The sequence below is a fragment of the Epinephelus fuscoguttatus genome, linkage group LG21, assembly GCF_011397635.1.
Source record: "Epinephelus fuscoguttatus linkage group LG21, E.fuscoguttatus.final_Chr_v1".
NCBI classification, from domain to species: domain Eukaryota; kingdom Metazoa; phylum Chordata; class Actinopteri; order Perciformes; family Serranidae; genus Epinephelus; species Epinephelus fuscoguttatus.
The window spans coordinates 13,254,742-13,278,629 of record NC_064772.1 but is presented as its reverse complement, the minus strand read 5'-3'; the positions used below and the strand labels follow the sequence as shown (position 1 = coordinate 13,278,629).

The 23,888-nt window shown below is 40.6% G+C and overlaps 1 protein-coding gene across 2 annotated transcripts in view; it reads right to left on the bottom strand.

Annotated features, from left to right (window-relative positions):
• Window positions 1-23,888, bottom strand: part of gpr158a (G protein-coupled receptor 158a) — a 106,174-nt gene that overhangs the window by 15,150 nt on the left and 67,136 nt on the right. For both annotated transcript variants that reach the window (XM_049565301.1, XM_049565302.1), the window contains exons 6-7: window positions 4,352-4,461; window positions 1,753-1,991 (exon numbers count right to left, since the gene is read on the bottom strand). In XM_049565301.1, coding sequence (XP_049421258.1) covers window positions 1,753-1,991; window positions 4,352-4,461 — 349 coding nt within the window. The remainder of the gene's footprint in view (window positions 1-1,752; window positions 1,992-4,351; window positions 4,462-23,888) is intronic.

Below are 23,888 nucleotides of genomic sequence, written 5' to 3'. Positions count from 1 at the left end.
AGGAAAGGAAAATTCAAAATAAGATCTCTTCTTTGTCTAGCTAATTTCTCCTAGACATAACAGAGCTTCATGTAACATCAATATGAGATTTTGGCCCTTTTCGCATTTTTTCCTCTCTCACTGCAGTCATTTTTATTTGTCTGAAATGATCAGCTTTTCAGACGACAGTAAGATCCAAAAGAAAACTTGATTGGCTTATAAATAAGCCTGTGCATTTCAGACATTTTATCTGTTCTCAGAGTTGACAAACCTCTGAGAAGCCTATGAGCACAACAAAAGAACCCCTGCTGATTTATTCTTTTGCTCCTTATTTCTCCTGGGGGGTGGAGGAGAACATATCACTATTTAATCATTCTCCAAATAAGAAGCTAATTTTTTTCTGATAAGATAAAAAAAACAGACTGTTGACTCTGGGTAGTGCCCACCCTTTGGTTCTCCCCCCACACTGATATCTAGTGTTCTCCCCATTGTTGCTAACGCTAACGCTAACTCAATAAACACTGTTTATTGAGTTAGCATCATTAGCTGCTAGCTGCCAGCTCAGCCACCTCCATGTTGGGAACCACATGCAGACAACCCCATACCAGACTCTGAATCATAGCTATGCCCTGAATGTTACATACAGCTCCTTAAATAACACATTAACAATTATCAGTGCTTACTAGAAAATACGAAACCTTTGAAACTTTATCAATTAGAATTCACAACACTTGAAGAGGATGACCACAAGCCAAAATAATGATTCATTACTAATTTATAAAAAGTTACTAAACAATTTAGTCATAAGTCCTGATATATGAACGTTTATTTTTTTAACTTGTTTTGAAAAATAAGACAAAGAGGACTCCATTATAAAAAAATGACTTGATCAAAAGGACATTTCAACACTTTATAAACCAGGAAATATTCTGGCGAGTCTGCAAGAATACAATAAAAATTTAATAAATGGAATATCATGTTTTAGATAAAATGCACCAGTTCAACGTTAAAGCTGCAGTGTTGTTGTGCATGCTTGAGCTAAACATTAAACCCTTACTGGTTCGATTTTTTTTTTTTTTTACATTTTGTATAGCAAAAAAGTAAAATGTATTACAATTATACCCCTGACTGCGAGTGAATGCAGGTGCAGATTTCTACATCAGAACGATTTATTGCGCCTGGCTGTGTGTGTAATTTATGAGCTGTATGTAGGTGACGTCAGAGCTGACTCACAGCTCCCTATTACCAGCCTATTTTTACCCTCTAATAAACAGAATGAAATTGTGACTTCAGTATACAGTATCACAGCATGAAGCCTCTGCTGGGGGTCCATCTGTTTTCCCAGAAGTCAAAAAGGATTGCAGTTCTCTCTCATTTAAGCCTGAGTCAGCAGACGTAAAACAGCATGCAGATTTCCTCAATGCAAGATGCTGCTCCCCTCCGAGCATCTTTGATTTCTCATCTGCCTTTATCAGTTACTGGTTGCCTTCTCCACCATGCACAACGCAGGAAAATATCCAAAAGTGAAGTACCGGTGGAGAGGATTAATGTCTACCTTTGGGAAACGTAAGAGCATTGCCTAATGTATGGGGAGGCAAACAGTTTTACTCATCTTGGAACTCCAAATGCTATCACACCAAACAAATTACTTCTTGATTTTATGCCATGAATACCTCAAATAACCCACTCACTGTGGTGTTCGCACATAGAGTTCAGTGTGTATAAATCAATCCACAACACCCTATGGAGGTAGAGGGCAGTAACGGGGCTTACCAACAGCCATCATGTAGTCCCAGCGATCCAGCAGGCACATGCTGAACTGCAGCCCATCAGGCGTGTAGCCCACGTCAATGAGAGCCAACTTCCTGTCCGGGTTCTGACAGACGGCAGATGTCCAAGCCACCAGGAACCAGCAGACGATGAGCAGGATGATGCCCAGCAGACGCAACACTCGCCAGCTGGTCATATAGGGGATTCTCTGGGCGGTGCGGGAGAGGAACACCTTCAGCACCCTGTGGGGGGAGTTGAGATGCTCATTTGAAGAACATTACAAAAAATAATCACTGTAGATAATAATAGAATAATTTTCAAACAGTAAAGACAGCATCAAATCAGGGAAAATCTTTACTCTTTCTTCCTCACTACCCTCTTCCCCCGAATGTTCCCGAGGCCTGCTTGTCTTAGTGAGTTCCTACATGCCCAGAATTCCCTTCAGCAGCCCTTATTACCTGTGCATTAACCTGCTGCTGTCACTATGTGTAAGTATACATGATGACAGCAAACTAGAATTACCGCCTGGCATTGTGCCTCCGTGACCTGTCAAGTTGCTTTTACAGTTTACATCCACGTCTGTCAAGACTCGTATGTAGTCATGCGGGCAGACACTTTTATTGGATGTTGCTGCAAAGAAGCTAAAAAAATAAAAACACACTTTTCCCCCAGCAGCACAGAAGATCCATATAACCAGCACAGTTTCAAGATGGACACCCAAGATAAGTGTCACCAATTCAGTATTTCATCTTCTGTTCCTGAGTTATGACATTGAATAAAGGCTTGAAAAGTGTTTTATGCAGAACATTATGATGTCACAGTGAAGTTGACCTTTGACCATTTTGGATAAAAAAAACCTATGAATTCTTGAGTTATAGCCAAAAACATGTTATGTGAGGTTACAGTGACCTTGACCTTTGAACTTCAACCAACTCTGATCAGTTCATTCTTGGCCAAGTAGAACTGTCCAAATTTCATTCACGAGAATGAGACCGTTGCAAGGTCACAATAACCTTGACCTTTGATCCATTTCTATTTCCCACAAAGAAGGCAATATAATATACAATAAAAAAAGAAATATAAAAAGAAGCAACCACTAAAACATTTCCACTGGCCTCCATGCTGCTTTCTAACTAAGTTCTTTTCTGGCATGTTTGTGCTGTCGAAGGTGACTCACCAGTAAAAAAATAGAAAGGCATACTTGTCCACATGCAATGACAAATGAGTAAAAAAAGTGTATTGTAGATATCTCACTATGTAATCGTGGTAATATAATGTAAAATGCTCTGTAGCAGGTATTAACTATTGTTCGGTGATTTCACGAGTTTGACATCAAAAGTTTGAGAGTAATCTTACCAGAAGAGTGACAGCATTGGTCACTACCTCCAAACCTTTAAATTGATATATATTAATGTTTTTTTCTGACCAGGACCTCTTGTGGCTTTGCAAAGATGGTGCAAAATTAACTTTATTGTCCACTGGCCAAATGGCTTATGGATGTTCAAATTTTACCAGCCACTCAATAAATGATTGTTGTATTTTTGGCTGGAAAATGAAGCAATTCTACCAGCCACTTGCATATTTTCCATATTGGTTGGTAGATGGTGCTACTCTTTTGTACCTTGTTTGCAAATAACGACTTGTGTCTCAAAAGCAAAGGAGGAGGGAGTGTGACATGCCATTAGCGCTCTTAGCATGATGTCAGATTACCATTGATTTACAACTGAAAGCAAGCCCAGAAATACACAAGCTTAAGCTTAAGTATTTATGGATGTATTCTTCCTTCAGTTTTAATATAATGCAACACAGCAGAATTTCCAGCTCTGAAATGCCACATTATTTTCAGCAGTTATTTCTATGCATTTCTCCATGACAGTACGCAGCTTTAACTCAACAGACAAACACAAAGGCTGTGTAACAGGAATTAAACTGTGCTCATACACATGACCAGCCGCTGCTATTCTTAGGCTCTGCCCTTCACGCACATTGATGAAGTGTCCACTGCGCTCCCCACTAATGAGCCCCCCATCAAAAATTGATCTGTGCAATATGTTAACTTGCACCTCTAAGGGTTTACTCGGCTCCCGCTCGCATTAGCCACATCCTCTTAATCAGCATCTTCATTAGGCCTTTTTGACAGATTCACCTGACAAAAAAGCCCCCTCAGATGAACAATTTCAAGTGCATTACTTTAAATACAGCAGACCCCCTGTCTCATTATCAGCTATTCAGTGCTGGATAACCTCCCTCTCATCTCTCCCTCACTGTATCCTGCAGCAGTCCTTCCCCGTCCTCTGATCTCACACACATTTATCTCACTGTTTTGTCTCTAGCCAACCATCATTCAATACCACGTTATATATGGAGATCATTTGGGGCCAAAGCACCCCGTGTTTTCTTAATTACCTTTACTTGGCATTTCCCTCTTTCACTTAATGAGGCAGTGAATCCACCCCTAAACATGTGCAGCAATGTAGTCTGGTGATGAATTAGCGGAGGAACGTACTGCCTTGACACTTCATAAGGCTCTTATTTATAACAATGTTGGACAAATGGCTTTGTGTGGATGTGTGTGTATATACTATGTGTATATATGTGTTACCTGTACAACTTAAGAGTCAGTGTCCCGTAGACGGTGGCAAAACCCAGCAGTCTAACCCATCTCAGCAGGATGCAGCGGAAAACACTCGGCTGGAAATAGAGAATCCCGACCTGCAGGAGGACAGAAGGACATAGGTTGTGTAAAGAAACAAAGTAAAAATAAGTAAGCCAGCCATCCAGCTGTGAGTGTTTCCCATCGAGATGATAATGGGCCCTCTATCTTTGGTAAAAAATGAAATTGAAAGTTGCTGCCTGATTGTGCCATCAGTAGACGCTCTCTGAACAGTGGAGTAATCCTATTTAAATTTTGCTTAAATGTTTCTCCCAGCTGTCCTCCTCTGGCATATAGCAAGTGCACGAGCAGGCTCATATTATATGGTTTGGCCTTCTTTATCTTTTTACTCCCCTCAAAGCCTTGTTAAGTTGAACTTTTTCTTCTTTCTGTGCCACCATCAAACCATGACAGGGAATTTAAAATGATGTAAAATCAAACCTTAAAGTTCATTTGCAGTATTCACGATTAAAAACAACTTTATGTTCTATCATATAATAGAAAATTGTCTTATTCATAAACAACATAAAAACATACACCCATAAAAGACTCACATAAAAGTACACTAAAACACAAACAATGTCATGAATAAATGTGCAAATGCAAGTGGTGGAGGAAGTATCCAGATCTCTTACTTAAATAAAAGTACCAATACCACACTGTAAAATTATTCTACTCGTAGTAAAAGTCTTGTAATGAAAATGAAAAGTATGTGAGTACTCAGCTAAAGATGATCAAAATAATTGGCAATTAATTTTCTAATCAATCAACTAATAGTTTCAGCTGCATTTGTATATTTTCATACGGTTTGTGTGCAAAAATCTTAAGTTGTAAAGTAACTAGTAAATAAAGTCATAAAATAACTGCAGTACAGTTAAAACAACATATTTTCCTCTGAAGTCAAGCGGAAAGTGGTACAAGATAAAAATAATCAAATAAAATAAAAGTACTTCAGATGTGTACGTAGGTACAGTGCTTGAGTAAATGTACTTATTACATTACACCATTGTTAAAAAGTAGTGACATTAATCTGGCTTTGTTCAAAATGGATCTTGCTGTGGGATTAAAGGAGTTTTTGTAAATTCTCTTCTTAAACTTGGATACAGGATTTTGACAAAACACAGTCAGCTAAATACTTTCACAGTAACTCACTGCACCTCACTGTTTGTCTACTAAACTGCCTCAAACACACTGCAATGTTGCAGCCAGCTGTGAAGTCCTTTGAAGTTGTACTAGTAAACAAACAAGTCCTTAATGTGCAATCGTTGCATAATACAGCAATTAAGCATTTTAGCATACTGTGTACACTGTGACATCTCAGATGTCCAATTTAATCAATGAAAGGCTTTGAAAAAGAAAAATGAAGGTGATTTAACATCTACAACATTTACTGTAATTGGTCTGAGTAGTAGTACCACCAGTGGTCAATTGTTAATTTTTAACAAGGGGGATGCAATGTAGCTTTGATTTTTTTGCATGCACACATCATCAAACATGACAGCACAGATGTCCAAAATTAATCAAGATAAAGAAAAATGGCATGACCTATACCTGCTGCCTTTAAAAGCACAAATAATGCAGTAGTATTGCTATTGCAATACAGACAAAAAACATTTTAGATTATTCGTAAAAGTAGCTCTGAAATAGCTGTGAAAATTAATCTTAGAGTCACTCTTATCCTATAGACATTTCTTTAGCCAGTTATAATTTCTCCTAATCTGTGAAGCCTTGGTCTGATAATTGGTGCTGCTGTCAGGTCCCTGTCCCGATACCTGCCTGGTTTCTCCCTGTCCCTCTTCTATCTATTGCAGTAATATAGATAATAAATGTGCAAAGCAAAATTTAGAAATAGAATTAAGAATAGTAGTGGTGACATAGCTGTAGAAATTAATCGCACAGTCACTTTTATGTTATAGATATTTTCTCTCAGCCAGTTATAATCTCTCCTCACCTATAAGGACCCTGCATGATCATCCTGGCTGGCCTCTGGTCCACTGTCTCCTCCCTGACCCTGCTCTTTTTGTTGTGGCAATGAAGATTAAAAAAATATGTGGAAAGCAATAGTGAGCACAAGTTCTTATTAAGAAGGAGTGGGTTTATTCCTAGCATGAAACTAGCTAGCAAGGTATTTAACATAGGTAACAATAACATTAGTGTTCTTGTTAACTAGCTTAACTTGATATATTGGCATCTATTAATTAGTCATCATTTAGCTAACATTATCTACATGCAACAGCATTACTCAACTTACACGGGTTGTTTGGAAGAAACTGTGCAACGTTTTTTGCTTCTTGCTGGCTGCTTTGCTGAACATAGTTAACACTCATCAGCACTGCCCTGCAGCACATGTCTTGTCTGTGTGGACTGACTCTGATCACAACATGACAGCGTGTGTTTGCGCCTTCTCATGGTGCGTTTAAAGACGGCTCGGAAAAACACGTTGGCACATGTTAAAAACGAATTGGACGGTTAGGTGCGGGGGACGGAGGGCACAGATACGGGAAGTGCAGTGGACATGTACCCTGCGTCCCCCCCTCAAATTACGTCCGTGCCTGCACACACAGATTCTAGATTAACAAGGGGGATGCTTTTTGGTCAATTTTCTAACAAAGGGGATGGCATCCCCCCTCATCCCCCCTCAATTCGACCACTGAGTACCACTGATATCACTACGTGACCTGCCATTACCTCCCTGTCTCCTAGAAATTAGGTGTGTATATTACTAAATTGCATTCATAACTACATTGTGGTGACAAGCACTCTGGTTAAGGTTAGGGAAAGATCATGGTCACAAGTTAATAGAAAAGGTAATCATAAACAAAAGAAAAAAAAAACCACATTCTCAATGGCCCTACATGTCAAATGATGACGCTCTAGGTACCCCCTTCAGCATCACTTTTTGACTCTCTGGGATGGCGTGTCAGTTCACACTTGTTACATGCAGTGTATCTTTTCAAAACAAACTTCCATTTTCACATGTAAAGTACAGTTTCTACTCATTAAGTTCATACAGTCTCTTTTCAAAATAAGCTTAGAACGTAGGCTAAAATACTTTGTTTATAGGTTTACTTCCTCATGTTTAGGCGACAAAAGCACGTTGTTATGTTAAAAAACACATTCTCACTCCCACCTCGTCACATACTGACGTGCTTGGTCTTTCCACATCCACATACGACGTGCAAGGTACCCTGTGTGCGTTGGTTGTTGACGTTCTGGGACACCGTGTCAGGTTGTCGTCTTTCAAGATACACTTCCATTTTCACAGGAAATCTAACATTTCCTTTTAGTCTCTTTCGCAATAAACACACTACGTTGGTACAGCACCGCAAATTGATGTTTTTTTCCTTCAACACACATGGTTGGGTTTAGACAACAAAAGCAGGTAGTTAGGTTTAGGAAAAAAGAACAGAGTTTGGCTTTAGGGTGAAAGTTGGTGTTTGTTGGATCCATCCCCCACCTCTCCTGCCCAACCCCCATGGACTCTGCCACCTTAACTAACTTGCTTGCTTGACATTCTCCATTTTTATAGTTTCACCAGTTGCTGGGAGCATCAAAAATGTCACCACCTGGTGCATCTCATACCACTACTAAAGGATGCCTCTGTGTTTCCTCATTATGTTTATAGAAAATGTAATTTGCTCTGCATTTTATTTCCCACAAACTTATTTGCTGTTTCTGTCTAGCTGCATATAAATGTAATTTCTTGGAGACAGGGATGCTATCACTGCAACTATTACACGGTGGTAAAATAATTTCTGCAGTGGCATTTTCTGAAGAAATTTACATGCAATACATCAAAGAAAAGACATTTCTTTGGCTGTAACGGTTAAAACCACATAGAGCAGTGAAGTGCAGTGTCGTTTCATAACCATCCTTGGCATTACTCAAAAAACCAAATCCATCTGAGCCCGCTAACATCATACAAAGCTTGCCCTTGAGACAAGGAGGAGGGCTTTCACCCATGTTTGCAACAAAGACCTAGAAACATACTGAAATGGTGCCCATCCAAACCCACAAAAAAACACTGATGGTCTTCCAAAGACATGAAAAGCGCCAAAACAAACACACACACAAAAAAGAAACAAACATCTGAGGCAACATAATTATCTGTCCGCTGCAGATGTGCAGCGATTTCCCCTGTGGGATTGTTAATGTTAATCGGATTAGCCGAGGCATTATTACGCTCCCTCAGGCTGCGCAGAAGACGCAGGCATGTGGATATTTTTGCTCACTAGGTTTGAGTCAGTCAAGGGACACGGAGGACCCCACGGGAGTAAGGGTGGCCCACATCCTCATCTGCTCACAGATGCCGGTCGACCAAACACAGAAACTTCTGACTCAAACAAAGCTCTAGTTGACTCAGCTTTGCAAAGGGAATGTGGCACAGAGCAAATAATGAATAGATGAGTGCTCGGTTGTTAATCTTAAATGCATACAGGGTGTTTCATGCTGAGTTTTACTCTAGGCAGGATTGAAAAGCCTCAGAATAGTACATTTTTGACTATCCATGGACACCAGAACTGACAAGGTTAAAGAAAATATCTAAGTAACAATGCATGACTGCTCCTCAGTGCCATCTTTTTTTTAAATGAAGGGAAAGGGACAGGAGCCGATAAAGAGATAGCAGGCTGGGACAGCACTAAGCAACTTGCTGACGCACATTTAGGTCCGAAGGGACAGAAGAGGGCACAGGAAGATGAGTAAAAATACGCTGAGGGAAAACACAGCTCATGACTCCGTTTTAGATAAACTTCCAAATGGCATCTGGATTGTTGTCACGTGCCAGTTTAAGGCTAGAGTTGTTTGTGATGAGATAGAGACGGGGTGGTGTTATCAGCAGCACTGCTCCCTCGAGGCCCGACTCCAAATGATCTGAATGAGTCGTCATGAAGTTTTTTAACACATCTAGCTTCTCTTTTAATGGTGCGATCTCACCTGCTGTTTGTTTTCACTGGTCAAAACCACAAAGAAAAAGTTTTAGATTTAGTTGTTTTTTCACATTCGCCAACAATAAGCCAGACTGTGCCAATGAAGTTGTTATAACACAGTTTTGTAAGTTATCATCACACAAAACATTTTGTACAGCATCGCTTTTGTCTCTTGGAGGCCTTTCTCCTTACAAGTCTATTTAATGTTGGTATATGTTTCTTGGCCCACAGTTTGTATGCAGGCCTTCTATCTTGCTTTATAATACTAACTTTGTAACTCCTAGCAATTACATCTCTTAACCCCCTGGGACCCTGCATCCTCATATACGGAATTACATTTTGGGTTTCCTGCACCTTATACTTCTTTCTGCTTAACTAAGACCTGATGTTCGTGTTTGTGGACACTTGTGCGAGAAACCAAAACACACTAATCCATGTAAAAACGATGGCAGCCATCTCCGCCAATCAGTCTTCAGCTGATTCCGATACAAAGGTGGACAAGGTACAAAACCTGATATGATTTTATGTTGATATTTATGCTTAATAAAGTTTGTAGTTTTTATTACGGCATTATTGCAGCATTTCACACCGGCCAATTAGGTGTGACGGACTACAGGCAAAAAGGACAATACTAGATTGGAGTATGGATGTCCTCATATGAGGACATCATTTAAAGAAAAATAAAATACTTCCTGTTTAAATACACTACTTCATTTTTCATAACTATCAGGTTCTACTAGTCCCAGATAGCTAGGAGAAATTAAAAATGTGTACCAAACAAAAGCACAGGTCTCAGGAGGTTGAAAAGCAGATATTATTTTTAGCCACGACAGCACCAAAGCTGGAGGTGGTAATATTGCTTGGACCACAACTTGGTTTCAGACTAAAATACCTACATAAATATTTGTCAGCCATTCATGGTGCAGCAAGGATGAATCCTAATGACCTTGGTGATCCCTTGACTTCACTTCTAGCACCAGCCCAAGGTCAGAATTTTACTGTCATTGCTAGTTTCAGACCAACACTGTTGTCATTTCCGTGGACAGCACCCATGTTGTGTAGGTATCAAATATACAGTGGTGGACACCCTTAAAATTTTACACAATCTCAAATATTATCATGAAATATTTGTGGAAAAATCTTTTTTTGTGTTTCAAAAGGTGTGGCTGCATTAGACAGATACAAACAAATACAAATTATATTTTTTTTTGTTTATTGTTTACAAGAAAAACTAACAAAACTAAATTCTTGACAGTTTCAATATGTCAGTTCTCAACATTGTCGGTATCAAAGTCAACAAATAACAGAGAATGTGTTCAAAACTGAACAAAAAATAAATAAACCATCACATCATCAAATTAATATTTAGTAGTCCTGCCATTGGCACGTAGTAGAGCTCTAATCCTGGCTGGCATGTTCCCCATGAGCCTTTCACACTGTTGAGGGGTAATCTTGTCCCATTCTTCTTGAATTACTGCTTTTAATTCTTCTAAATTCTTTGGTTTATGCTTTGAAACAGATCTTTTGATAATCCACCACAGATTTTCAATGGGGCTCATGTCCAGGGATTGAGCTGGCCACTCTAAGACCTGGATACTGTGCTCCTGCAGCCAAGTTCTACTGGCCTTGGATGTGTGGCAAGGCAATATCTTGTTTAAACATCCAGTTTTTACCTCGACGGAACAGTGCACGCGCAGAAGGGAGCATGTGTGTTTTGAGAATGGTACAATACTTGGTAGAGTTCAATGTGCCATCACAGACAGTGAGATGACCAACACCAGCAGCACTCATGCGTCCCCAAACCATGATACTGCCTCCACCATGCTTGACAGTAGGTACTGTACATGCTGGAGATAATGCTTCGCCTGGCCTTCTGCGTACCCTCACATTAGTAGGAGGAAGATAAAGCTGGAAACTGGACTCATCTGACCACAAAATCTTCTTCCAATTCCTGGCTGTCCAGTTCTTGTGTGCCTGGGCCCAACGACGCCGGGCTAACCTCTGTCTCTCATTGATCAGGGGCTTCTTGATAGCCTTGTAGGACCTTAAGCCATGATCTAAAAGTCGGCCATGTACAGTGCGGGTGGAACACTGGACACCAGTTTGGTTTGACCACTGCTGCTGAAGCTCCTGTGATGTCATTCGGCGGTTTTGCCTGCACATGCGGATCAGGATGCGGTCATTTCTTGCTGAAGAAACCCTTGGATGCCCAGATCTTGGTTTGTCTTCCAAGCTGTTGGTTCGTCTGTATTTCTGCAGAGTGTATCCAACTGCTGAAGGACTGCATCTGCACTTCCTGGCTATCTGTCGGCAGCTGTACCCTTCCTGGCTGAGAATCTTTATCTTCAGGTGTGTTTCCTGCGTTAGGTTCCTTGTTTTAGCCATTTTTGTGTCTGAAGAACTTTCAAATGTGCTGGCTTTATGTAGACACGAAGCTTGGCAACAAAAATTGTGTCTTTTAATAAAAAGAACGACCTTCATCACTGGTACCAAAATGACCCAATACTCAAAATTTCTTATGTATTTTTATGGAACCAATCAATTTTAAGTTTTTAATGGCTTTTTTTAGGATTTATTTAGTATTTTGGCTGTGACTGTACTAAAAGAAATTGCACTTGAAGACCCAAGAGTGATTCTTAATGCAATATTTCACAAATGCATGGGGTGTCGGAAAACTTTTTTCCACCACTGCATTTGCAACCATCTGTGTGTCCATGGGTGTGAAGGTCTTGAAATGAGGTGTGGTCACCTCATGTTGCCATTGACCAACAAAAACCTGGTCTAAAGTCAGAATGAACTGAGTATTTCCTGGGATTTGAAGGGTGGCCTCTGTTTGTACTGTGGGAAAAATGACTGCATTACTATGTGTGATGTGTTTCACTGGACAAAAGGTTTTCTGTTCAGAAATCTCAGTAATTTTATCTTCATGTTTCGTCGGGCAGGTGAATCCCTATTAAGAGAGACACTGTGTGCATTTACACACAAGAGGCAATGTTGCTTCGTTGATTATTTCAGAAGCTAAAAGTTTAGTTCTGTTTCCTCTGCCAATTAACTACAGTTTTTAGTTTCACTGTCTAAATGTCCCACAATATTTGCTGCAGTGAAATTACTGCTCTTACTCTTAGCAAGAAACCATTCGCTTCTCCAATTTGCCGAATCCAACATGTAAATAGCAGTACGCAAGGTGCATCTAGGACCATGAGATGACACTCTCATTGGTTGAAATCATGTTATGTCCAAAACACATATTAATTAGTTAAGGGACTAAATTCAACCCTTTTGCCCCTTGCGCGTTACTTTGTGTCCAGATTATGCAACCACTTAAAGGGCCAGTGTGTAATATTTGGCATGGTTTATTGTCAATCTGAATCTGAATCTGAATATTCTACCCATTAATATGTTTATACAAGTGTATAATCGCTATAAAATAAAATTCGTTTGGTTTTCGTAGCCTTATAATTAAGCAATATCACACGAGAGGGAGTGATGTTGTACTATGATATCGTCACGGCTGTGATTCGGTCGTAGGCACGAGGCTGCACAAACTCGAGTGCTTTTATACAACAGTTCAACAGTTAAATAAGCAAGGCTGATTAAGAAATGTTGAAAAATGAGGACAAAATAGATAATTTAAGAATTTTATTTGTCTTCCGCCAACAAAAATAGTTCCCTCAGGACTCCGCTGTCACCGTTGCCATGTAACGCAGACATTGTGCACCAGGCACTTACTCTTTATACACAGTTATCTGCACATTTCCATTAATTGTGCAGCCGGTGAAATAAGTCTCTGGTGACTGCATGATGGACTGTTGCTTCACAGGCACAGCCAACTCTGCCTTCTGATCTGACAGTATGTTGCTTTTCTCCAAGTCATTGAGCTCCGCTGATGAAACACTGACAAACCTGGATGTGTGCTCAGATGGATTCAGCTTCTCCTCTCCCTCATCTTCCTCTGATGACCATTCATAGTTCAATTCAAAACTTATTTTAGGAAATAAATCCATATTTTTGGCTGTTTGACAGTGGATGAATTAATTAGCCTACAATGCAACTGCTGACCTAACTAACACTAACCATCAGTTTTGATTTGATTGTTGATTGTAATCAGCTGTGAGGCGGAGTGATACATACAGAGTGAAATAACCGTGATGTTGTACTCCAATATCATCACGGTTTTACTGTCTCTCAACTGATCAGATTGCAGGGCCGGAACTAACTGTTGTATAATTATGCTTTTATATATATATAGCAAGGGTCTTGCTTTAGAGAGGTCGCCATCTTGCGCCGCCATGTATGTAAGGCAGCCCGAGCGGACAATCCAGCCAGCCAGAGAACGTGTTTCGCGTGTATAAATGAACCAACAAAGACAGTGGAAGGAAGGAAGAAGGAGGAGGAAACAGCAGAGAATGTTAGTAGTTCGTCAATAGAGAGTAGTGAAAAGTTTTTTTAGTTATAAAGTTTGCGTATGGACCACACTTACCACGCAACAGGAGAGAATGAACCCGAACCGTCATCTGCGAGGAAAAGAGGACGCAACTTCACTCCTTGTGATGCATTCTCTACGGCGCTTTTCCTCCTGATGATATATCTCCCCAGCGATGGTAGCAGTAGCACCGAATCCCATTCTGTGCATTCAGCCTCTCTTCTCGCCCGCTCAGCATCAAACACATGGAGTTCCTCATCTGTATGCTCCGGCTCAAACAGGTATGGCTCTGGGTCTGTGTCCGCTACAAAATCGCGTTCAAAGTCGTCCATTGCAGCTACTATAGTCCGGAGATATTGCTAGGCTAAATAAACAGCTGAGCTCTGTTTACAGGCTACGCTGTCAGTCAGTGTGCGGGCTGGAGATTGGTGGAGCAGAGAGGGGAGGGGTTGCCCGCTAGGTATGGTAAACAAGTATGTGTGTAAAGTTATGAAGTATGTCTTTTACGCTAGAAGAGTCAGAGTTTGGGACGGAGTCTTTTACCCCCTGGAGTGTTACCGGAGTTTCTGGAGTGCTCAAATAAACTGGCCTTTTTCCCGAACGCTACTCTGATCTCCTGCTCATGAGGGATTCATTACAGTATCGTAACATGGCTTAGATTTCTAAATAAACATTCACCTCGTCGCTAGATAGACCTACTCCTGAAAAACTTGTGCGCAAGGCTTTTTGTCCCTATGAGGCCACCGTCATTTACCCGACGGGAGGGGTGAGCGAGTAAGCCCTGCAATCTAGAATTTGACCACTGATGTCACTGTTTTCAACCCATTTTACACACTGGCCCTTTAACTAGCAAAAGTGGTTTAACACACCCAAAATGCACTTTAGACCATAAACTATAGACAGGGTTCCCACACATTTTCATGGACAAAATTTCAAAACTTTTCCATGACTTTTCAAGGATCCTAATAACAGTTTTTGTCTTAGCTGATGTTTTTCAAACATATCAGATTAAATTTCTATTCAAACATAATTTAACCTAATTGGCATACATGATGGGAGAGATGAAATGTGGGGAGAAAACGAAGAAAGGTACGAGATGGTAAACAAAATGTCACACTCTACGCATATTACATTGGCAGCAACAGAAAATAAAGTTGCTGTTATATTACATGAAGGGTTAACCACGGAAGATTACGGTAACAATTTTACTACGCACAACAAAAGTCCATTACTTTTCAAAAACTTTCAATGATGTTTACAATGTCTATGACTTTTCTTGGCCTAGAAAACATGATTGCAAAATTCCATGAATTTTCCTGGATTTTCATGACCCTAGGAATCCTGCATATTATTTATATAGGGACCTTGTCTTGTTTAGCACATTAAGGTTTAAGCTTTTCAAACAGTTATTGCCAGCTGGATGTCAGCATCTGTCTTTTTTATTTCACAGGTAGTTACATTTCAAGATGAAGCAGGGAACCTACGTGGGCTCTTTTAAAACTCTTGGGGTCATGGGTTCTGTTTGATATATCTTTGAAAAATCTTGCATAAAAAGAATATCCTACTCAGACTCACATGGCAGCTTGACAGATTACAACAACTCTGCAAGTGCTGAAATGAGAATTATGGAACCAGACATGGTTGAGAAACCCCGCTACACTCGTAACAATGACACAATGTCACTTTTGACAAAGTACACAGCAGCTCACTTAGAGAAAATGCATTTTCAGGCAGCCTCTTCACTGTGATTTGGTGCCACCTGACTGGATTATTATTTACCTTTTGAGACAGTTGACAAAAATGCCTAATATGCTCAGTTTCCATGCAGCTTACACCACACATTGAAGATTCTGATGAGTTTCATTTTGTCCAAGAAGAGGATGGTCAGAAAATATTACAGAATATGAAGAGGCTAAAATTCTAGATCCACTGTAACACAAAACCATCAACCCATTCCCTCTGGACTCTCAGCTTTCCTCAGTTCATCTGATACAATAACGTTTATCCTCATCCCCCACTGTCCTCATTAATGTTCAGACCAATGGCAAAAGTAAGCAGTCGTTGTCCTCAAACATTGTCATGACCCTCTGACCACACACTTCTGGGCAGAAATTCATTACACAAGCCATGCACTTTCCATCAGTAGGGTTTCTGGGAAGAGACTGGCGGTGATCCCCCCGACAGGTTTCTCTTAACGCCAATGTGCATAAAGAGCAAGATCAGTTTCTGCCCCCCTTTTTCTTTTCAAACCTTCCATTAATAATCAATGCTAAGTGCTGGGAATCTCAGATTCAGCACTGTGGGAAGGGAAAGGGATCAGGCGTTGTATATGCGCATGCAAGTGTGCACGTAGGGGTACTGAGAGGATCAGGGTGCTGTAAACCTATCTAATGGACATCAATATCAAGGAGACAATTATCAACACACTTACTACTCTTCAGCAGGCCTCCCCTCGTTTGTCTCATCTCAGTTACAGCATGAGTAAAGGCTTCTGGAAATGCTGAGTGAACGTTGCCAAGAAGCCCTCTCAGCAGCCGCTATTACAATTTTCTGATTGTTCTACATTTAAGATCAGTGTTACAGATGTATATCTGTTTTTAAGTGCTACAATTTCATAGAAGTTCTTCAAGCTCAGTTGGCACAGATTTTATAGCTGGTACTGAAGACATTTTTTCAGAAATATCTAGGGTTTTCTAGGCAGGTGAACACGTCCCAGCTGGATGTCTGCCCTGACCATTATGTTCATCTGCTGACCTGTTCTCCACACTCCCCAGACACCTGACTTAACACAACCTGGTTCAGCATCTGCCCTCCAAAACAAAGCCTTTCCATGTGGAAACTACAAAACAGAACAGCGTGTACTACAGATGCACACCTGAGAGGAGCAACATTTAGCTTCCATAGGCAGATTAAACTTTTTTAAGTTGTGGAAGTGCACAATGGCACATTTGGAGGACTGCTGGGTCGCTATCCGGCTGACGTAAGCACTCCTCCGTGGCTTATCTTTCTTTCAAGGGTTTCAGTGAAATTATTCATAACCAGCCTTCTGCCCACGTCTTTTTTTTTCCATCAGACCTCTCTTTTACCTTTCATTAAGGGGAGCAAATTGAGACCAGATGTCTGCAGAAAATTAGTAACTTGATTGCTAAGAAATTAAGTCATCCAAACCCTAAAATGATTAGTTGGATTTTTTGGAAATATGCTTAACTTGGTACCACTTTCATTCTGTATTGGTACGGTAAATATGTACATAAATCTCCATTAATGTATAGCCAGAGAAAGCAGCCAGTTTACTAAGCAAAAAAAAGCAAAATGTGAAACAGCTCCTCTAGATATTTAAAATTATTTCTCTTTGATCTGGGGCAAGTGCAAGGTGCAAATATGGTTGCCTGAGCTTTAACCACTGGAGTTTCATTGGATGTTACCCAGTATGCCCCAAAATAGCAATGACAATACAGTAGACAAAATGATCACCTTTCTTGAAAGGTACTGGTCCCTATCTCTATTTGATTATATCAGAGAAGTTTTCAAAGACTTTTAAAAGGGTATCATGGTGTGACACTTTATACAGGGTAATATACACTCAGTTTATTTAACTTTCTGGTTGCATCCATGCAAGCTGAACAGCAAAGTCTGTCAGTATACCATGCTCCACTTTATAACACCACAGACTGTATGGCTGCATGTGTGGGAGTGGGACTGTTAGCATCACATGGATAATGTTACCTAATGGTTGTTGGGGGTTAAATGACAGAGTGTCAGTGTGAGATACTGTGACCTTTAAGCGGCTCTGTGTTGGATGTTAGCCACTGCCTTAGCTAGTGTTTACCAGGCAGATGTTAACCTGACTGTTCACTGGAGAGCGGCTCTGGACATGGCAGCAACAGAAAGTTTACTGATCTGGTGAGGATGCAGGACAGTCTGGGATCCGAGCTCAGAAATAATTAAATGTAGGCATAGTTTGACTGGAGATGTTTCAATACTGCTTGGTACTGGGTTACTTCAGTTGATACTTTAAAGGTTTGAGTACAGATAACAAGCACTACCTGCAATAAATCCTAACTTCATGACGATTGTATTAGTAAGTTTTTGTGGAAACTGTTTCAGAGAGGTGCTGATTCAGCTCCATGATCATGCTGGAGGATGCAGTTTGTGGAATTGTTGAATTGTTGTATTGCATTATGCAGAGAAGAGTTTATGTTATTTTGATATAAATGGGGCTGACAAAATAGTAGAAACACCAGTCAGTATAGCGCAATACAATTCAACAGCACCACAAAGTACATAATGACAAATGACAATACAGCTGAATCAACAACTATGAAAGTTCTCCTACATAAACTGGCATTACATAACGCATTAGTTGAAGTCTTTTATTGAGGATGCACATGGACTGTTGTGAAAGAGATATTAACCTGACAGCAGACGTAGCTAATGCTCTTATCAAAGATGACTTGTAAGACAGTGACTAAGCAGGTGGGTGGTCAGTGTTTTGTTTTTTGGACGATGACAGGACATGATGGCTGCTGATGGGAACATCAACTGTTGTTGGACATTTGAACCTGTGATGCTGTGGATAAAGGGCAGCCTCTTTAACCACAACATCAGTGTGCCACCAGTCAAACTTATTATGCGTACAGAAAGAGAAGACGGTCCCTGAAATATACTTACTTACTCAACTAAGATGTTGTTTTTTCACTCAAATATTTACGACAAATCAAAGACTGTCAGACTAGCTCACAGACATAGCCATACAGACATACCAGTAGATTCCCAATCCCAGTAGATTCACACTAGTAAAATGCATGATCCACATATTTATTGTTCCATCTATCCATCAGGATATTTGACAATGATCACTGGTTGAATTTAGAGTGATGGGACTCTAAAAGAACAGTAAAACCTAACAAGAGCAAGATTCACACACTCACCCACTTACTCATTCAATCAATACTCAGTCACTTAATTTGCAGTTATCTTTCATTCCTAATCATCTCTCATTTCAGCACCCACCAGCTGGCTCCACGCACACACACATTCAGTGGGTTGGTGTCCCTGTTGATATGACGGTGACGCAAGGCAGCCAGCTGTGGTGTGAGCAGTAGCTTTCCAGGGAGCTGTGATGATGTTGGCTACCACTGTGTTGGACCACCTCTGTGTTCGGCTCTCCTGTCGTAGTCATTTAAGTTGATTTTAGATTTTTGAGTTATCTGTTTGTACTTTCTATTTTGAAAAGTTTAGGGACTGTCTCCTCTGGTTATCTCTTATCTGTAAAGCGGTGAAAATATTCTAAATAAAGCATACACTTAAACTGATACATTCTTTTTTAGGTTGGCCGTTTTTTAGGTGGTTAAAATATTTTTTGCTCTTGCCCTCGTTCACAGCAGTACAATGCTTAGCTTCTGTGTTGGTACTCCTGTATGCTTCTCCAAACTGAGGGTGTGCTGATCGCCATCTGCTGTATGTGGTACACTGACTATGAATAAGCACCTCATACAATCCTACTTCAAAAAATCTGAACAATCCTTTTATAGTAGGCATGACTTAAATGTACTAAGTATGTTTTCTTTAGTGTACAATCACCTGAAATAAGACACATCTCGTCTACCATACCTTAGAACGAGCTGTTTATATCTATATATGGCATGGCCACTGACCATATTGCACCGCCATGTGTCTACAGTAGCTCAGAACATACAAACCAAATACTGGCTCTAGTTAGGGCAATTCTCATGTGTTTACCATAAATGCTTTTGAGGAGCAACTGTCCAAAAGTGTGTGCCAGTACCATCTTTTGCATGATGTACTGTGTCTCGTCTCTTCTTCTGACAGCAGGCTTCTCCCCCTTGCCTTTGATTATGGCCACTCAGAAAAGGTATATGACACTGTACAACCAAACAGGTTTAAAACATACTAAGCCCTAGAATATGGCCTAAACTGAAGCACAGATAATAGCCAGCTTTACCACATAAACAAAAGCACAGCTAATACTAGTGCCTAACTTAAATGTCACAAAAACACAAACTCTGGCACTCTGCAGTCCCCAAAGGCTTCATGTGAGAACAGTAACACACCCACAACCAAAATATGACACCCGACTGGATGCACCACAGAGCATACACAAATAATTTTGTGCTAGACCGCTTTAGATAATTAGCTCTCGCTGTAGGGCAAACAGGAGATATTCAGCAAATAACACTTAAAAAAAAAAAAACGAAAAAAAAGAAAGTGGGTGGATTCTTTTATTAGACTAATGCAGTTAGCAAAAGAGCAGCAAAAGAGCAGCAAAAAGCAGCGCTGTGTAATTAACTTGTAATGTGTAGACAATAAAAATGCAAATGTGTGTGTGTGCATGGGGGGTCGATGCAGAGGGTGAAAGCTTCAGGGATTGATCCCCTTCCCCGTGAAGGTCAGGGTCCCACAGGGTATCGATCACATAGGATGCCAGACCTCTCCCACAAGGAAAAGAAATGAGTTTACCGCAGTGAAAATACCTGTGGTCTATTTTTCTATATACTCAAAGTCTCACTTTCATACTTCACAAACAGTAGACTGTTTACCTGTCTAAATTTGTCTGTAGATGTTCTGCAGACATTGACAATATACAGCTCACTAATTAGGTGATTTTATTGGGAACATTATACCTAAAGATTTACTTACATATATACTATCAGTCGAATCCAAGCAGCAACACTCAAGGCTGAAAAATGAAGCCAACACAAGAAATGCAGTTCCTCTACTGGCCACTTGAGGCTGGCACCAGAAGTGAGTCAATCCCCATAGACCCCTGTTAAACATGTTTACAGTCTAAAGTAAGATCATTTGGTCTCTATGGCTAATTTCAACATTCATGACAACTGTATAAGGGATTTTCTTTTTACCTAACTCACCTCTTTAGATTATATTAAAGCTTAAAGTTATGCATAATTATGGGCAGGCTGCTCTGATTGACAGGCTGTCCATGAGGCATCATCACAGTCTACAAGTCAGATCCATCCCTTGCTCCTCCACAGCTCTACCATCTCATCCAAATATGGTCACTTCTGGCTCCAAATGTCCAAGATGGCCACTGCCAAAATGCTGAACTCAAGGTTTCAAAATGGGAGCCCCGGTAGGTGATGTCATGGTGGCTACATTCATTATTTCATACAGGCTGTATCTGGTAGCAGCTGGATATGAGGTTGTTGAGAATGGTAAGAGTGTATTACAACAATAAAGTTGGCGTTCCTAAAACCAAAACAATGAGCTAGAAGATGCTAATTTAGACCACATCTGTCATAATCCTTGCAACATTCTGCCTCAAAGATGATACTCCATCACTCTTATTCTCCGCGTTTTCAACACTTTTGGTTTAGTACCCTTAAAACAGTATGTAACCTGTATGGAGGACATGTACCTAAAACACATATCTGTTGTGCGTTTCCACCAAAGAGAGTAATCTCAAATGGTGAAGGGGTCGTTACCAGACGGTAATAGATGTAGCTGCATCACTGTTCATTTAGCTCTCCCTGTTTTTCCTTTTCATCTATGATGCAGAGGAACACCTACACCTCACCGTTTGTATCTGGAAGGGGGTTGCGTGACATTTTCAAAACAAGCTGGAATACTCTGAGCTTCTGTCGCAGTCATTGGGATATTTTAAAATAGCAGGTTTTTTGTTTGTGGATTTTGTCCTTGTCGAGCATGAGTGTAAATTTTCTATTGACACACAACACACTGCAGTGTTTCTAGCCCAACCTTTTAGTATAGGATAAGTGCTAGATACCTCGACAGAGGGGTGACGAAATATCGGGAAGGTATGGAAAGGTTCTATTGGTACCATCCTTTATGAACTTATCACTGTCATCCAACCCCTTAACCGACTGCTTAATAGAAACAAGACTTTAGTTTTGACTTTATTCTTCCTGCATTGTGCCATAAAGATATTCCCTTTGTGCCACCAAATCAAACCTGATGGACAACCGGAAATTACAGTGTAGAACCAAATTAACCAATTTGGTTAATATCTCTAAATGCATGTGGTCAGAACTTTTTGAAGTTAAGACTCTGATAGTGTGACCCAAATGGTTTTAATGGCTCTAAATTGTGCCTCTGTTAGACATCGCAGAAATTTAAAATTATGGTTTGAATGCTGAATTATTATTCTGGCTGGCAGCTATGACGGCTAGAAGAGCAACCTCATACTAATGGAGCACTTACTGAAATGAAAATGCCAAAATAAAATATCATATATTAGTCATCTGTCAATGATGCAGTATAAACACATCAGTTTGTAGATTTTAAAAATGACTAAAACTGAAAACGTTAGCCAGTTCCAGTCAGAGGAACAGACGGCGCTGAATATCAGCCTTTTGTTATCACAGTTTCTTTGGAAACTGCTACCAGCTAAAAGGGGAGAAAAATTACTTTCAGCCATTTAGTGTGTCTGTCTCCATCTGAGTGGAGAATGGGATGGTGCAGCCCCGGGAATCATTCTGTCACAACAAAGCTCTCGTGCTACTTTTAATGTTTTGACATGAAATAGTGACAGCCATCCGGTCCGCCCATGCCCCGCTTTTTCTGGTCATCATCTCCTGCTCATTCCCCTTCTCTTATTATTTTTTTTTTCCTAATCTACAAAACACCTTCAGTGTGAGAGAGTGGGAGGTGGGAGCAGAGGAGAGGTGGGGTGTTGTAATAGCAATGGATCCATTTTTATATGAAAGCCGACACTCACTGCCACATGGGAAGGGCAGCTTTCTGGAGGGAGGTAATGCTTTCTTCTGCTCATGCTGCTCCCTGAGGTGGGCCGAGTGTAAATTACATCCAGCTCACCCTCTGCACAGTCAAGACCAGAGCTGGCTGGCACTCGCCTCCCACAATTCCCTTCCCTCCTCATCACAAGTTAGATCCTGAGAGATATTCCCATCTTGCTTGGGCACAAAGGGAAACATATCAGATAGGGAACAGCCTGCCTTCATGTGGTGATGTTATCTTTCTTTTACCAATCTCTTGTCATTTCTATCTGTCTGCCCGTGTAGATAGAAGGAATACGCCAGCTGCAGCAGTGCATCTTCAACTTTGTATGTTTTAGGGGACTCCACTGGACTTTGCAGAAGCAAAGAGGGGAAGTGGGGTATGACGGGAGAGGTGGAAATGCAAACAGCAACCCTCCAGATCCACTTAAGTCAGATTGAAGGTGTCAGAACAGCTTGGATGGAAGGCAGAGCAGAGCACGGGAGAGACATGGCTGGCAGACTGTGTTTCATGGCCTGTCAGGTCAGGATGCATTATCCCCTGGCCATACTGTTTCTCATTAGCCCCCTGATGTGCTGTGAAACCCTGCCTGCCTGCCTGCCATGCATGGCAAAGCCCTGAGTTGGGCTGAGGTGGCACCTCGGCCCAACTTGGCACCAAGACAATGCTGAGATTGGACAGGTGGAAAGACAAGGAACGAAGAACAGGGGAATGGTACCCAAAGGTCACTTGTTTCAAAACCGCAAAGGTTTTCTTGAGCAGGACATGACGCGCTGTACTCGGCCCCTGACAAAGGGATTGTGTTAACAAGGGAAAGTGGAGTGACGCAGTCTTTCTCGGAGCATTTTCATCATTTTAGGCAGGTCCAAATTTGTCAGCCCAGTAGCATTACATCTGTCTTTATTAGAAAAACAAATGTGTTGGTCATTTGCCCCAACGCCCAAAACAGCCTATGACCTAAGTGCTGAGGTACAAATGACCTCTTGTGGGGAAGGCAGAAGTAGCAAGACACTGTTACGGGGATAGAAACACAAAACCTCTCAGTGTGAATGATTGGGTTGTGCAAAACCCTATGACCTTGACACTTTGACACTATGGTTCACATCCTCCTTCTTACTAACACTGGTGTCTTTAAAGACTGGAAATTCCCTTAACCAAAACCAAATAGTTTTACACGTCAAACCAAACTAAAACCATAACCGTAGCAGGTTAAAAAAAAAAAAAAAAAAAAATTATATATATATAATTATATAAATATTTTGTCATGTCATTCACAATGGGTTCTAGAAGGTAGAAACTATGTCATCTTGCCAACAGGGGCATCAGATCAGAAAAGAATAGAGCAGAAAATATGTTTGTTATCCATCAGGGTGGAAATTTGTAACATACAAAGCATAAA